The sequence below is a fragment of the Periophthalmus magnuspinnatus genome, chromosome 17 (genome assembly GCF_009829125.3).
Source record: "Periophthalmus magnuspinnatus isolate fPerMag1 chromosome 17, fPerMag1.2.pri, whole genome shotgun sequence".
Classification (NCBI taxonomy): Eukaryota; Metazoa; Chordata; class Actinopteri; order Gobiiformes; family Gobiidae; genus Periophthalmus; species Periophthalmus magnuspinnatus.
In genome coordinates, this window is record NC_047142.1 from 15,443,683 (window position 1) to 15,459,484 (window position 15,802).

General features: G+C 37.3%; 1 protein-coding gene across 1 annotated transcript in view; it reads left to right on the forward strand.

The window, feature by feature from the left end:
* Nucleotides 1-15,802, forward strand: part of ak5 (adenylate kinase 5) — a 118,232-nt gene that overhangs the window by 62,385 nt on the left and 40,045 nt on the right. The window contains exon 7 of the mRNA XM_033983151.2: nucleotides 11,994-12,084. Coding sequence (XP_033839042.1) covers nucleotides 11,994-12,084 — 91 coding nt within the window. The remainder of the gene's footprint in view (nucleotides 1-11,993; nucleotides 12,085-15,802) is intronic.

Here is a 15,802-nt window from a genome sequence, read left to right on the forward strand (position 1 = left end):
TAGAAGGCTGCAAAAAGTCGATCTTGCATAATAACCCCCTTTTAATATTTGAAAGACGGATTTGATGAAGCTTCCAGAAACCCCACTGAGCTCCTTACATTATGTTCTTTGTTAAAATCTGTAGAAAATGCCAGAGTGTTGTGTTTAAGGACTGCACGTAGGCAATTACACTTTCAAACACTTCTTCTGCCAAAATCCTCCTCTTTGTGAATTTGAGCTCCTGCTGCTCAGTCTTGGTCTCTCTTATTTGTTTTTACATAACTAAATTGGCTCTGAAAGGCACGAAGCGTACTCTGTCAGCTGATTTAAGTACATGAAAATGATTTGAACAAGCAGAGAACAGACTAATGACTTGGCTAAATATTTGTGCGTGATTCAATCTGCTCTGATACTTTGTACTTTATGCTGGTAGAGGTGTATATATTGAGAAAAAGTGATCTCACCTTTCCTTCATGGACCACTATGGAACCTACCTGGACGACTGAAGGATTACACAGATATAAGGCCACATGGTAACATAAAAGAAAGTACTACGATTTAATGTTGAAAATGACATTCTGTTCTGAGTGTTTTTTATTATCTTTGTGTATTATAATCTGTATACACCTACAAACAGTGCAATACAAAATAAAATAATGCAAGGATGATCATAAATGGTGCACTATGGAACCCTCCTGGTTAAGGCAATCTGCTTGTTGCCATGGAGACATTTTAGATGCAACAAAAAAAAAAAAACAGATTTATTCCTTCACATTTTTTGTTACAATTTGCCAATCTACTTTAGGTTTTTTTCCTGATTTTTTTATTTTTGGACATCTAAATTTAAAAACAGTGTTTGGAGTTGTGGTTATAAAACATTTTGGCTAAAATTTCATCAAAGTATTACAAAGACAATTGATCTTATTGATTGGTCTTGTTCTATTTCACTCAGTGGTTTCCAGACTTTTTAATACACCTCTTTTACACGATTAATGTTTGTCTCAGATGTTCTTGTCGGCCCACTTCTCTTTTTATCTAACACTGTCCGTGTCGCCATACATTTCTTGTGTCATGCATGAATTGATGGAGGTGGTGAATCTCTTCCATACTTTATTCTGTAGTTTACTTGAGTCTGCATATCAGATTTTGTCTCATTAAACCATGATACACATTGTGGAGTAGCCGTTTCTTAGGGGGTTCATTCAAAAAGATGCCTCTTTAATCAACAGGATGCCTGAAATACAAAAATGCAATGTGATTAAAAACTTTTATAACCACAGTACATTATAATAAATCTAATTAATATGGCTTATCAATTGCTTTTGTAATAAAAATTGAAAACTGTAAGACTTTATGGACAGCCTGTATTTCAGTGGAATGTGTTAGTTCATTAGGGTGTGCCTGTCTGTACCTCCATTCGACTGCAGTGCTACTTATAAATAGCTTGAATATGAACAGAGCCAGCGCTGCTCTCCCACTGGAGTTATTCTAATGAAGACATACTCCCTCTTCTCTGTATGTCCCCCTTCTTTTCTTCTCTCTCTCCTTCTCTTTCTCCCTCTCTTTTTATCCACTTTTTATCTTTCCTCCCTCCTTCTCTCTTTTCTCCTCTATCCCTTTCTCTCCTCTCTTCTATTTCTCTCCCTCTTTCTCTATCTCTCCTGCTGCTCTATTCTCCTTGCACAGTTATGTTCAAAGAGCAAATATAAAGTCTGCATTTTTGTGGTTCATATTTGTGCCACACTTGAACCTCAACCAGGGCCATATCTCCAATCGAAAGCAGTGAAAGTTCCTCCCCCTCTCCACTTATAGAACAGCCCTGACCCCCTGTACTTACCTGTGTCTATAAGCTGTCAGCCCATACACTCTCTGCAGGAGCCAGGCTGCAAAACAAGCTAATGTGGTACACAAACAGCTGCTTACACAATAATGGAGCAGGCCAGGATAAGCTCCCTGGGGTCCATGAAGTTAATCTTTGTATCAAATGGTTGACACACAGGATCAATACAGATTATCCACCTGTTTGCACCATTTACTTATTTGTATTTATTGGCTCTTAAGTATTTTTGATGTGTATTTTGCCCCTATGGACATAAAAAGGTCTAATCCGCCTTTTAACTGTCTCCCTTGGGAATTATAAGACAGGTTGAAGTGAAGACAGGGGCTCGGGAGAGACTGTCCAATAATAGAATACCTAATCTCATCTCACGCTTTGTTTTTGTTTTTTACAATTTACTCAATGAAAAAAGTGCATTTTGTTTATTTACCTGTTCAATGAATGGAAAGAAGTATTCATTAGAAAAGTGCTTTGTGTTTTTAGTGTTAAAGAGAGGGTAATTTTTGATTTTTAGCCCTCCTTACAGTTACCTGAGCGATCCTGTACAAGACTCAGCCCACTATCCATAAATACACAAAAGCATAATACAAAACAATATACTACAACTTCACAAACCTAGCACATCGCAACAGGGTTGTTTCATTAGCGGAATGTGGAATTTTAATGGGCTAGCTCTCTGATGGGGGAGTGATTGAGCATAGAGAGCTCAGGGAGGGGGAACTCAGAGCATCAAAAACAAAACTGAAACTTGGAGAATATAGCATTTTCAATCTAACATGGTCTAAATATGCTATGTGTACCCCATAATAAAATAAATTACCCTCTATTTAATACACTATTTGTTCTTAATGAATAAGTCTTTGTTCATGAGTTATTGAGGATAGTTAAAGTGCATTACTATAAACTGTATTCAAGAAAAATATTCAAATCAAATCTTTTCAGAATGTCCAATTGAGGCTTCCATAGTCTCCCATAGTCAGACGGAAATGGCTGGATCCGATGCTACTTGTATTTCTACATTAATGATTGTTGAAATGTGGAATGGTTTAGACTTTGAGACAGGCTATTGTTTGAAATGTCAGGTTGAAAAGAGTGAAAGTCACATTACAGTGACTCACGTATCTTTGACTGAGCGCTCTGCTGTCAATACTGATACAATACAACTCCATCGAGGACAATGCTACTGACGGGTTGGTTTTTCAGTTAGCAGTTCAAATTGGCATGTTAAATGTCACCTCAATCATTTGTCTCCTGTTTAAATACTTTATAAAAAAAAAACAGTCACGTCAGAATCCACCCACTAACAAGGCGTATCAATTTTTCAAGCAGTTTGTTGTGAGTTTTAAGCCAGAGATAGAAGCTTTATTTATCCCACATTAACTTATTTAACCATCACAACAACTCACAACTCCAAAACAGTTCAATTTGCCTATAGGAAAACAAACATGTTGTTAAAGGTCTGAGGACTATGTAACATTTCTTCTTACTGAAAGCTGCTTGTCTCTGTAGAGATTAATGCAATACCGTGGAACATTTCAGGTAAAGCAGTAACACCTTTATGTAGACAAGCAAGTGGTGTACCTTCCGCCTGAAAAGTTCCATAGTTCCATTTTTTTGTGTTTTTCAAGGAAACCGTTGCTTAATTTGATGTGTATTTGATCTTATTTCAGTAGGTAATTTGCTTGTTGAATATGCACAAACAATTACTTCTTATATGTGGTATTTTCTTAAAGCTCTTAAATAACACGTATTATGCATTCTTGTGGCATTAATTCTCATTTAACCTTGCTGATGCTGACACCTTGGGATGAGTATTTCACATTTTCTGGCTTAACATAATGCATTTGGAAAACATACTTTATAAACTTTACCTTTGTTTCCAGTGTGGCGTTTAGGAATTGGTGCTCCCTCTGCTGTCAGCAACAGGAATTGACATTGACAAGCAAACAGTTGAAGTCCTTTTCCCCAGTTAATACCATGCATATAGAGCCCTGTGTTTGTTCTAAAACACAAGCAAAACAAGTCTGGTGGTGGTTTATGGGTTTCAAAACGGCATATAAGTCTGTAGATTTATCTTTGATGCAACTAAAATGGTGAAATGCGAACACAGCATTTTTGACTTCTCAGAAGACAACTTTGGATTAACGGATTAATGAAACAAGTATGAATGAAACAAAATAAAACAAGTTATGTTTTTGATGAGAAGACGAAAATATAACAGGGTTAAAAGGTTAAAAACGTCAGTTTTGTATAATATGTTTTCATCAATACACTTATTTATTGACACTTTTTTGTATAGTTATTATATATTATAAGAAAACTGTTACTTGATTTTATTTGACCATAATTCTATAGGTTCTTTACTCTAGACTATACGTAAACTACTATTTCTTGTATTTATTATTGACATTAAAGCATACTTAACATTGCAAAATTAACATTTCAGAATCGTTAACCATGTTATAGTTGTTTCTTTTCTCATTTCCCCTCTCAAAGTTAGGTGTCATAGATTATAACAGACATAAACTGTATAAAGAAGTGGACTAAGGGAATGTGACGTCACCCACAATTCAATTCATCTTTATTTCGGACTCGTGGTCCATTCAAAAAACAGACAGACAGTAACAATACAAAACAATAAACATCTATGTTTTAAAAAGACAACCATACCAATGTCTCCACATTCTGGATTGGTAGCGAATTGCACTGCATCTTATGCTTGTGAGTGACAATATAATTTCATTTTCTGACTTGTTCAGTCTGCAGATAAACCTGTACATTAAAGTTCTCAGTACAGCTTACAATGTATTCACTCATGCAGTGACAAACATTTCAGTCGCACTGGTCCATCGTGGCCTCCTCAAGAGCACCCGCAACGCGTCATTATAAGCCACCTGCAGCGTCTGTAGACTGGCTTTTTTGTACTGAGTCCAATGGTGGGTGTATAGTGTATAGTGGTGGGCCACAGCGTTCGGCTCCAGTTAAATGAAGCTTATCGAGGCTGCAGTTATAGGGGCCAATTTGGAGCCAAGTTTGATATTTGGAATTCTGACTGTGAGTATCATAGCTACCAAAAAGCCAATCTGGAGTGAATCTCTTGAAGGTAATGCCTCTTTCCTAGCATGGGGTGCTAGGAAAGAGGCTGGTTTCCTGCTGCTAACGCTAGAGTTCATTCATGTTTGAGTAGGACTATGATCTACTGCTGTTTTGACTGCCACTGGTACATGCCCACTGCTCTGTACTTTCTTTGTTCTCTAGTTTTATTTTCTTAATCATTGATGGAATAGGATTCTACAGCGTTGCGTAGTGATTTTGGTACAAATGAAAAAAAACTACTCACTAGCGTGATGTGCAGCTGTCTATCTACAGGAGATGCTGACGGCTGCGCGACCCTTTGTTGTGATGATGTTTACAGCGACATCAGCTCCCATTGGACACAACAGACAGTCGTTTTAGATCAATAATGTGATTTAAAATATCAAAATTATAACATAATGATCCACAGGTGTTAGAACTGTAGCAGACACAAGCACAATACATCTTCTTTAAAGCTCTAAGTGTTGGAAATTAATTGTTCATAAATTGTTTACAAATATCTTCAAAAAAATGTAAGAAAACTCCTGCACACTGCCTCACTCTTGGTTCACTTTTATTAGTAAAACATTCCACAGGTATGAAGACAGCGCCTTCTGCTCCATTTATATAAGTTAATGGACTGCCCCCTTAAGCTTAATCAACCGCTCACAACAGTTAAAAAATACATTCACAATTAGACCCCAGACTAGACTAGACTACAAAAATATAAAGATTACTATCACCATTAAAAAAGTAACAATTGCATTTCATTATTCTGACTTTTTTTCATCAAAATAAGAGTTTACATGAACCTCTCTCAGCGCTCAGAGGAAGGGCAAACACATTTGTCAATTATCTTCCAAACCAGTTCATTTGGCAGAATCGTCTCTGAGCTTCCCCCTTCGCTCGTCTTTGGGAATAACACCAGGTTTGTTTTATTAGTGAGAAATGAGTCGTGTCTGGTCTATCTGCTCAACCTTTTCAGAGCCAGATCTGGGGAGCTGATCGTGTCTCCCGGGCTAATTGTTTGGTGTGCTCTGATTGGACTTGTTATAGGAAATAGGACTTTAATGCAGAGATCTTAGGTGGTCCGCCGTCTGCTGCACCGCTACACCTGCTGAAGAGGGACACTGGTGGTTTAGGTGCTTTGTCATTGGTTGTTACCTCAGGGCAAAACAAACCGTGTAATCACAACTTGAAATTGTGTTTATAGATAATTTGAGGCCATGAATCGTACACCAGCCCTGACCCTAAACCAGAAAAGTTGCAGACCGCCATTGTTTTTATAATGGAACAATGTTATAGATGAAATGGTTGTACATAGCTAATTCTGGACATGCTATGAAAAGCTGTCTGCTGGGTTGCTTTGAAAAGTAAGTCGTCTATATACTTACCCAAAGTCAAATTTCTATCCTTCCGAGCTATTTTCTGACTATATTTCTCACTAAATTCCCTATGTACTGTTCCCTATGTAGCTTTTCTGATGGAGGAACCAAAAAAAAAACATCACCATGGAGATGTTATTGTTTGGGCGGAACGTTCTTGGTCATTCAGCGTATTTATTTTACTACAGATATTGCTCAGAAATACCTGTCTGTGCAATCCATCAATCATCCAGGTCTGATCCAAAGTAAAAGCCAAAAGTAAAACCTGTCAACTGGACAAAAGGTTGTAGGAGTGAAGCAGCGAAACGTCTTCACTTCCAGTTGACAGATTTTACTTTTAGCTTTTACTCAGAAATACCTTAAAAAACCATGCATTCTTACTGTCAGAGGGGTCACCTTTACACAGATCTGACCCGTTACTTGGCTCTGTGGTATCACCTGCTTTAATCTATGAAGGTAAATAAGTTTAAATTTCATACTTGATTTGGATACTAAGGAATTGACTCGATACTCAATACTGATTCTGATACCATGGCGATAATAAAAACACTCTTTATTTAGACAGTAGCATGTGAGTTTCAACATTAAATAATAGTACTTTTTTATAGTACCAAATGTCCTTATAATCCCTCAGTCGTTCAAGTAGGTTCCATAGTGGTCCATGGGCGTATACTAGTCTATGTGTCTTATAATTGTTCTGACACAGCTCAAGATCATGCTAAAGCTATTCAGGAAAGTATCATTTCTGTTCATTGAATGTGACTTTTTTAGTATTGATACTTGCACAAATGAGTATCTAGTTTCCCTTTGATTTTGGATACTTTTGACAACCCTATACCATACTGTGAAACAATCTAGGCAAAGCAATAACACCTCCATGGAGACAAGTATGAGGCAAACTCTCCAAGTGCAAAAGTTACATAGTTCCACTTTAAATGCCCCTAACTCTGCCCGGTGGAGTTTGTTTTGACACAGGTTTCGTTGTCTCACTGGTCTCAGGTTTTCAGAGTTTTGCTGTTTGATTGACAGCTGTGAGCGCATGTGTAGACAGAGGAGGCAGGTGGCCGGTAAATTTCAGCAGAGGATGGAGGAGGAGAGGGGAGAGTTTGACAGATTGTACCCCAGGATCAGTGTGCTCTCTCCAGGTGTGATTTAGAACCACTGCCTCAGGTGTCGGAGGAATCCGCTTCTGCCTAAAGTCTGTCATAACAAAACACAACAGAAACTGCCAAATAAACTCCCAAACCATATTCCAGTGTAGTAAAACTAGATTGCTTGACTGTTGCTAGTAGAGTTGTCAGGACATTTGGACTTAATACTCAATACCGATCCTAATGATAGTAAAAACACTCTTTATGTGGTCTAACTTAGGTGTAATCCCTCAGTCGTCCAGATAGGTTCCATAGTGGTCCATGGGCGTGTACTAGTCTATGTGTCTTACAGCTCAAGCTAATTTTAAAGCTATTCAGGAAAGGTTCATTTCTGTCCCGTGAATGTGACTTTTGGAATATCTTGATACTTGTTCAAATGAATCATGTTAACTATGTTTTAGCATCAATTTATGCAGTTTAAGGGTGTTAAGGAGCATGGGGACACACTGTGCAGACAGAGTGGATTCCTAATACTCTACATTCATTATCCTCCTTCACAGACACACATGACCTTTTATATCTGCATATTATGTCAAATCACCGTGGAAATGAGCATTGAGATGCTTGATTGGACAAGAGGCGGGGGTCATCTGCTGCTGGTTTAACACTGTGTCCTTGGGTTTATTAAGCGTAAGTGTAAAATGTACTGTCACTATCGGCCACAGCTAAAAATCAATGCCCAAATACTGATACAGGGTGTCTAAGTCTCTTAACAATTTACAGAATGGATTATTTTTACAAAGGCAATTGATAAGATATCTTAATCAGACTTGTTCTATTGTACTCAGTGGTTTCCAAAGTTACTGTATATGGGCACCATTAGTTGCATGAAGCACATTAGTTGCCATGTTCGCTGTAGCATAACCTCATCATTGGTTAAAATTGCATCTGTTATCTTTTGCTTTAGTTTGATAAGGTCCCTATCTTTGTTTGATACACGATATCTTTAACATAGCCCAACAGAACCCATGATACACACTGCGCCTTCTCTTCAGGAGTAGCCATTTCTTAGTGGTTCATTTAAAAGAATGCCTCTTTAACCAACAGCATACCTGAAATACAAAAATGCAATGTGATTACAACCTTTTATAACCACTGAATACAATAAAACAAATCTAATTAATATATTTTATCAATTGCCTTTGTAATTAAATTTTAAAATTTAGACTTTATGGACACCCTGTGCTTATTCAAACTCAAAGGCTTGCAAGATTAATCACAATCTAATCGAAATCACAATTTAGACTCAATGGACTCAATTAACAAATCGCGAAGGCTCCACAAATAACAAACTCTCCTGTCTTATTCTACAAACTGCTAACCCTGTAGTTTAGATCTGTACAAACATGTTCTGAAATGTTATTTTTGTATTAGTTCGTCAGTTCATTTGGTCTTGTTTAAAATGTGAACTTTGAACTGAATCCTTTTATTAAACTGCAAATCTAATCATAATCAAGACAATTGCAATTCGATATTTTCCCCAAATCCTGCAGTTAGATACTAATTTGAACAAGTATCGAAGCTGATATTTGCAAATATGAGTTCAATAGGAAATAACCTTTCCTGAATAGTTTTTAGTCTTGATCAATGTCAAAACTATATGATGTATGTATTGGGCGCCGCAATGTTCTAATGAGGAAATCAGAGGAGTTGTTTCTTTTATTAAGTCGTTTTAGATGAATATTCTTATTTAAAGTGATATTTAATTTATAAAATAATGATCCACGGGTGTCATAGATTATTGTTATATAGCAGACACAAGCACAATAGGTCTTTTTAGTTTAGACCTGTTTTAGTGCTCATTCAGTCGTGGTTTAGTCCTGGTTAAATTCCTGGTTTAATTCCGATATAGACTGTGGCTTTAGTCTTGGTTTAATCCATGTCATGCAGCTGGATAACTATTGATTATTAGTGAATTGGGTCTTGAAAGGCTCCAAAACTACAACACAGATATTCTCAATGATACCAATTGTGTTTGGTTCTGTGTCAGACAGCAACAGTTTTGAGCCTAACATGACAAAACAGACAGGACAGAGGAAGTACGCCATCGAGGACACTGTGGAGGTTTGTGCAAGCTTGTACACGGGGCTCTTTGAGGCAAAGCGTGAAGATTCCATGGTGGACTCAGGGGTGAAGGACGTTATTTTTTGATGGATTGGATGCTGTTCTCGGTCGGTAAGCGTGGTTTATTCTGATATTGACATATTTATAGGTAAAATATAATGTGTGTAACTATTAGCGTCTTGCATGTAAACCATGTGCTCTGGTACCTGTGTGTTTTGCTTTATGGATTAGACTTTATTTGTCTACTAATTGAAAGCGTTTTTTATTCTGCACTTTACATTATTGTTAGTAAAATATAAGATGTGCACACATTAGCATCTCATCTGTGTGCATGGGTGAGGCGCGCTCTGACATGTTCCTGTGGAGAGTTATGGATCAGACTTTGTTTATTGTTGATAACTGTCAGAACAGAGTTAAACAACAAACATGCACAATGTTATTTCTGTATTAACATAACAATTATGTACATGGTATGATATTACTTTATTCCTCTCTATTTTGTACTTGCTTGTTGCCAGTGTGTTTGTGGTTTTCCTTTGGCACACGGGCGGCGTTGATCTATCAGATACGCTCATCAGATACTGTGAGGTTTTGCACAAAACAAAGAAATGGTACAAGCCGTTTTGTAACTCTTTTGTGGACATTGCCGTTGTGAATGCCTTCATTCCCTATAAAGGAAACTGTAAATCAAAGGATAAATTCCCAATGCACCAAAAGGCATTTAGAGAAACTCTTGCCTTGGAGCCGGCAGAGGCAGGAGCCATCAGAACACAGCAGGAAGAAGGAAGCAGGGAGAAGAAGCATTATTGCCATGTGTACAACCTGGGTGGTGACAAGACACAAGGCAGGGTGAAGGGCAGGAAGTGTCAAGCAAAAACCCCTGTAAATGTTCTACCTGTGATATACTACTGTGCTTCCAGCAACAAGAGACTGTTACAATGACTGGCACATTTAGCAAAGACCTTAGAAGAAAAGCCATAGTTATGCAGTTATTTTTGCAGTGTGTGGAATTAGTGAGTATATATTTAACTTGACCCATAATACTTGTTTTACGACATTTTATGTACAAATATACATTTTATAATGTGTTTTGATGTGCTATATACATTTCCATAAGTGACAGAGCAGCTGGATGTGCAGATCAAGATTTCTTACATTGTGAACTTTAAGTAGCGCCCTCGTTGATGTCTGTGGGTTTAAAAGTCCCTATATTAAAATGCCTGGATTTACTACTAATAAAATGTGTCTAAAATTCTCATTTTCACAGATATTTTCATCAAATTTGTAATGTGAGAGGTCAACGGTATTTTTTAGTTCAGATATAGTGTGTTTCAGTGCCCAGCTACCAACTGCAGCTTTTTACACCTTTTAACAAAAAAACATTTGACGAGGATGACAAAAATCTTATTTTATGTATGTTCCAGTGTATAAATGCTTAACAGACATACTTACAGAGATTCTGACACCTGTGGGTAAAACTATTGGGTGTTAGCATTACAAAGACTCCAGACTTGGTACTTGGTGTATATACTACTGAGGGTTCAATAATGACTAATGACATGTTAATTTGAAGAGGTGAGAAAAAAGGCAGTTTCACCAAAATGACCTGGAACTGTAAGGGGTTAAATATCCTTCCTCTCCTCCTCCTCCTCCTCCTCCTCCTCCTCCTCCTTCTCCTCCTCCTCCTCCCCCCATTCTCTCTTAAAAGGCTCTATATAATCCACTTAAGCACAGAAGGGATCCCAGTCTTCACAGTCCAGTCATTTCCCAAAGACTCAGCCAGGCTCTGTATGGAAATGCCTCTGTCGACAGCATACCACTTTGGTTGTAGTGCACGAGTAGTTATTGATGCAAATCTGCATGAGTCTAATGGGAGAGATTTAAAAAACATTGATTCTCTCTTCCAGTTATTATAATAGGAGCTCATATCTCAGTGCGATACATAAGGATTTGAATTGGCTATTGCTTATTTAGTCCTAGTTTAGTTCCTGGTTAAGTTCCTGGTTTAGCCTTTGGTTTTAGTCCTATTTTAGACCTGATTTAGTCCTGGTTAAATTCCTGGTTTAGCCTTTGGTTTTAGTCCTATTTTAGACCTGATTTAGTCCTGGTTAAATTCCTGGTTTAGCCTTTGGTTTTAGTCCTATTTTAGACCGGATTTAGTTCTGGTTAACTTCCTGATTTAGACTGTGGGATTAGTCCTGCTTTAAACTTCTTCCAATTTGAAATGACAATAGGAGCACATATCTCAATGTGATATATAAGCATGCAAATTGCCTAGGAAACATCCTGAAGGCGAGCCAGCATTAGCTTAATCAAAGAGAGATAACGGGCTGAAATAGACTGTAGGGTTTTGCTGTTCAGGAAATGAAAACAGATTGGTGCATATTGTCGGCTATGGACCCATAAAATTGTCATTGTACGTAGTTTTCTATACTAGTTTTATTATCGAATAGTATCTAAGTTTCTATACTTTTGACAAACCTACTCACTTTTGTCTTTCAGCTTGATGCAGACCGGGATGAGGAGGAGGTCTTCTGTGACATCAGCCAAACTTTGGACAACAAACTCTTTGCTTCTTCAGAACCTGCAGCTGGTGAGTTTACCCTGAATCATATATATATATATATCATTTTTCTGTGTGTGTGTTTTGACTCTGATGGACTTCTAGAAATATCTTTAGTTTTCATTTATGGGTTTATCTGTCAATCAAAAGTTTTTAAGAGTGAAGACGTTTTGACACTCATCAAAAAATTCTGAGAGGGTTCTTTAGGAAACTGCCTTATATCTGTCTGAAGGAGCTAATTACACTGAAACTAACACATCTCTTATTTACAGAAAGGCAGCATCTATTATTACTTCAGTCCATTGAACTACACTAAGGTCTGAACTGTCACCTGAGTCCTATTTTGGAAGGTTGTTATTTTGGAAGATTGTTCACAACTCATTTTTATTTTAGTGTTGAAGAAATAGCTTTAGTAGTAGTCTATGGGTTCATCAATCAAAATGTGTGTCAATCAATAGTTTTAGAGTGACTGACTGAAATGAACACACCCTAGCTGTTTGTAGTAAAACTTATCTGTTATTACTAAATTCCACTGAACTACCCTAAGGTGTGAACTGCCATTAGCATACTCTGACCATCCTTGTTTTGTTTATTTTTATCTGGGTCTGACAGTGGAGTTGAAGTTAAATGTTAAATGAGTGAGGTCCAAATTGTCAGCCAGTTACAACTTTGTCCTCAGACTTAGATCATGCAAAATATGACTCAGGTGACAGTTCACACCTTAGGGCAGTTCAGTGGACTTAACTTATACACTCTTTACTGTAAACAACTAGGGTGTAGTTTTCAGATGTTTGGCAGTGACTTACCAGTGCCCTTTCAGAACTGAAGAACCCTTTTGAATGACTGACAAAATCTTTTCACTCCTAAACATTTGTCCAGTTGACAGTATTGCAATTTCTTTTGGAAGTTTATAATCAAACAAATGTAAAATTAGCCAACTCAAATTACATATAGGCTGCATTTACTTGTCCAGTTTGGCCATAGTATCATCCTGTTGTAGTCCTCGTGTAGACTTGCTTAGGGTCCTGGTCTAGCTCTGTGTTTCTGGAGAGGGGTCTGCCACCTGCTTTTTTCCGTGAGGATGGAATGGCTTTGCCTGGAATGATCCATGTTATGGCATTAAACATATCTATTTTGTATTTATGTAAATACACACATATATATATATATATATATATATATATATATATATATATATATATATATATATATATATATATATATATATATATATATATATATATATATATATATATATATATATATATGTTTTTTTTTGTTTCCTCCATTCCATACGTATCATTCATAGTTGTGATGCCTTAAGTGATAATCTACAATGTAAATAATTATGGAAATAAAGAAGAAACAGATGAAAAAGTGTGTCCAATCTTTTGACTGGTAGTGTATGTAATCAAGATGCAGGACTCAAATGTCTTTTACTTCATTATAGCAAAATCCGACGTGTGATTGTTCATTATGGCAGAACAGATGGCAAAATTAATGTACTTTAAGTAGCTTTTCCCATGTGATTAAACCATTACAGACTATATATAGACCAATTACACAGTTCAGAGGTGAGAGCCCTCCATTACGGCTCATATCTGCTGCAGTGAGGCCTTAGTTTGTCTGCTCCTGATTGAATTGACTGGATTGCGCTGAGACGGGCTGTGGCAGATGGGTCCCCTGACGGAGGAGAGAGGCAGAGACTGGGGCCCATGGAGCAGAGTCAATCAATACACTGTACTTATTCTACAATACCCCGAGGATGAAGGAGGAGAGGACCATCTGAGATCATGTTTTCTATGTTGTTTTAGGGAATTAAAAATGGCAGATGGAGCTACTCTAGAGACTGCTCAGTGATTTCCTTAATGTGGCAAGTAAAAATCAGATAATAGCCAAATAATAATTACATCAGATTTTTGGTGTTTACTTGCACAAAAGAAATTGGATCATCAAAAACACCTGGTGATGTGTAGACCTGTCGCAATAACAGATTTTGCAAGGTTTATGTTTTCAGATTTTAATTTTTATCTTTATTTATACAGGGAGACCCAATGAATGCACTTAGACTGTCTTTTTCACGTGCGCCCTTGTTCAAAATACAGAAAAATACAAACAAAACAAGTATGTAAGTTTAATTTAAAACAATAAAAACATGTGCAAGATGTGAATATAAAAGTTTGTTACTAGATTATTAAATTGCAATTGTGGCACCAAAGTATCCAGCTTTGCTTGTCCTTGAAATATACTTTTTTTTTCCATCTCAGTTCTGGTGCGGCTGGTCCTTAGACTTATACAGTCATGTGATCTTGTATTAAATGTCCCCGTATCAATGATTAAAAAGCAAGTGAAATGTGGGAGGAATAATAAGTTAATATTTAAACTATTTTATACAATCTGTAAAATAAAGAAGTATAATCCCAGGAAAGATTTTTTTTACAGAGACAGTATCATTAAAAGACAAGAACTGCAACCACTAAATAGTAGCATGGACTGATAATTAGCTGTAGAAGTTACTCATTCAACCATCAACAGCTCAAATATAACTGAATTACATAAAAATGGCACTGAGCCCCAAAATATATGGTTCCAGTTTTCATTTATTGACAGTAGCTCAGTTGGTAGAGTCCACTGATCTAAAGGTTGGTGGTTCGACTCTCGCACTCACAGATGAATGCTGTCGCTGTGTCCTTGGGCATGATGCTTAACCCTCTTCACTCAGTGTCTGCGTACACTGGTATATGAATGTGTGTGTGTGAATGTGTGAGTGGTTCCTTGATGTAAAGTGCTTTGAGTGCCTTGAAGGTGGAAAATCGCTATATAAAAATGTGACTGTTATCATTTGAACGATAAGTCGATATAGTAATTGTTCAATGAGGTTAATCTGATCTTCTGTTAATTTATTTTTATAACAGATTATTTTTCCAGACCAAGGTTTAGTTTGTTTTCATACCTGGCAGTTTCAATTACTCACTCGCGCTCTTCCTCAGAGTGGTCACGTGATGTTGCTGTGATGTGTCCGGTCAGCTGATTTAAACAGATTTTGGTGCTGTCTATTGGTGCAAGCAGGACGACAACGCCATCTGCAGTCTGAGTTCTTCAGAACAGTATCCCAGGTGTGAGTAAAAAAGCTCTCTTGTCCATGGGCACGTTTCCGTATTTCAGTTGCCTCCTTAATCCAGCGACAATGTTTGTTGTCCTCTGTCCCAATGATGTTTATGGACTGGGACGGTCTTCTTCACTGTCCTGAAGACGTCGGACCTGCAGGACGACAGCAACAAAATGTGTTTAAATCAGCTGACCAGACACGTCACAGCAATGTCACATGAACACTTTGAGGAAGACTGCTAGTGAGCAGTCTAAACTGTCAGGTATGAAAATAAACTCAACCTTGGTCTGGGAAAAAAAAGTAATTATCTTAACCTAGTGACATGTTACAGTTAATACATTTTAAAACATTTCAACATTTTCTCTTCTTTCATTTTTATGTTTCCCACATTAGTTACTTTTTTGCATCATTTTGTCAAAACCATAGACTGTTTATAGACATCGTCTCTCCCTGTTCACTATAATGTCCGAGCCGTCAGTCATATCCCTGCGTCATAAGATATGCACAAACTTTAAAAATCCACAGTGGCGAAACCAGCCTGGTTCACAAAATTCTCTCACTCTTCAGAGCATCTAACTCATTTCAATTACACGCCTCCATAGCTATAGTTATCAGAGCATATGACCACCTACGGAAGCC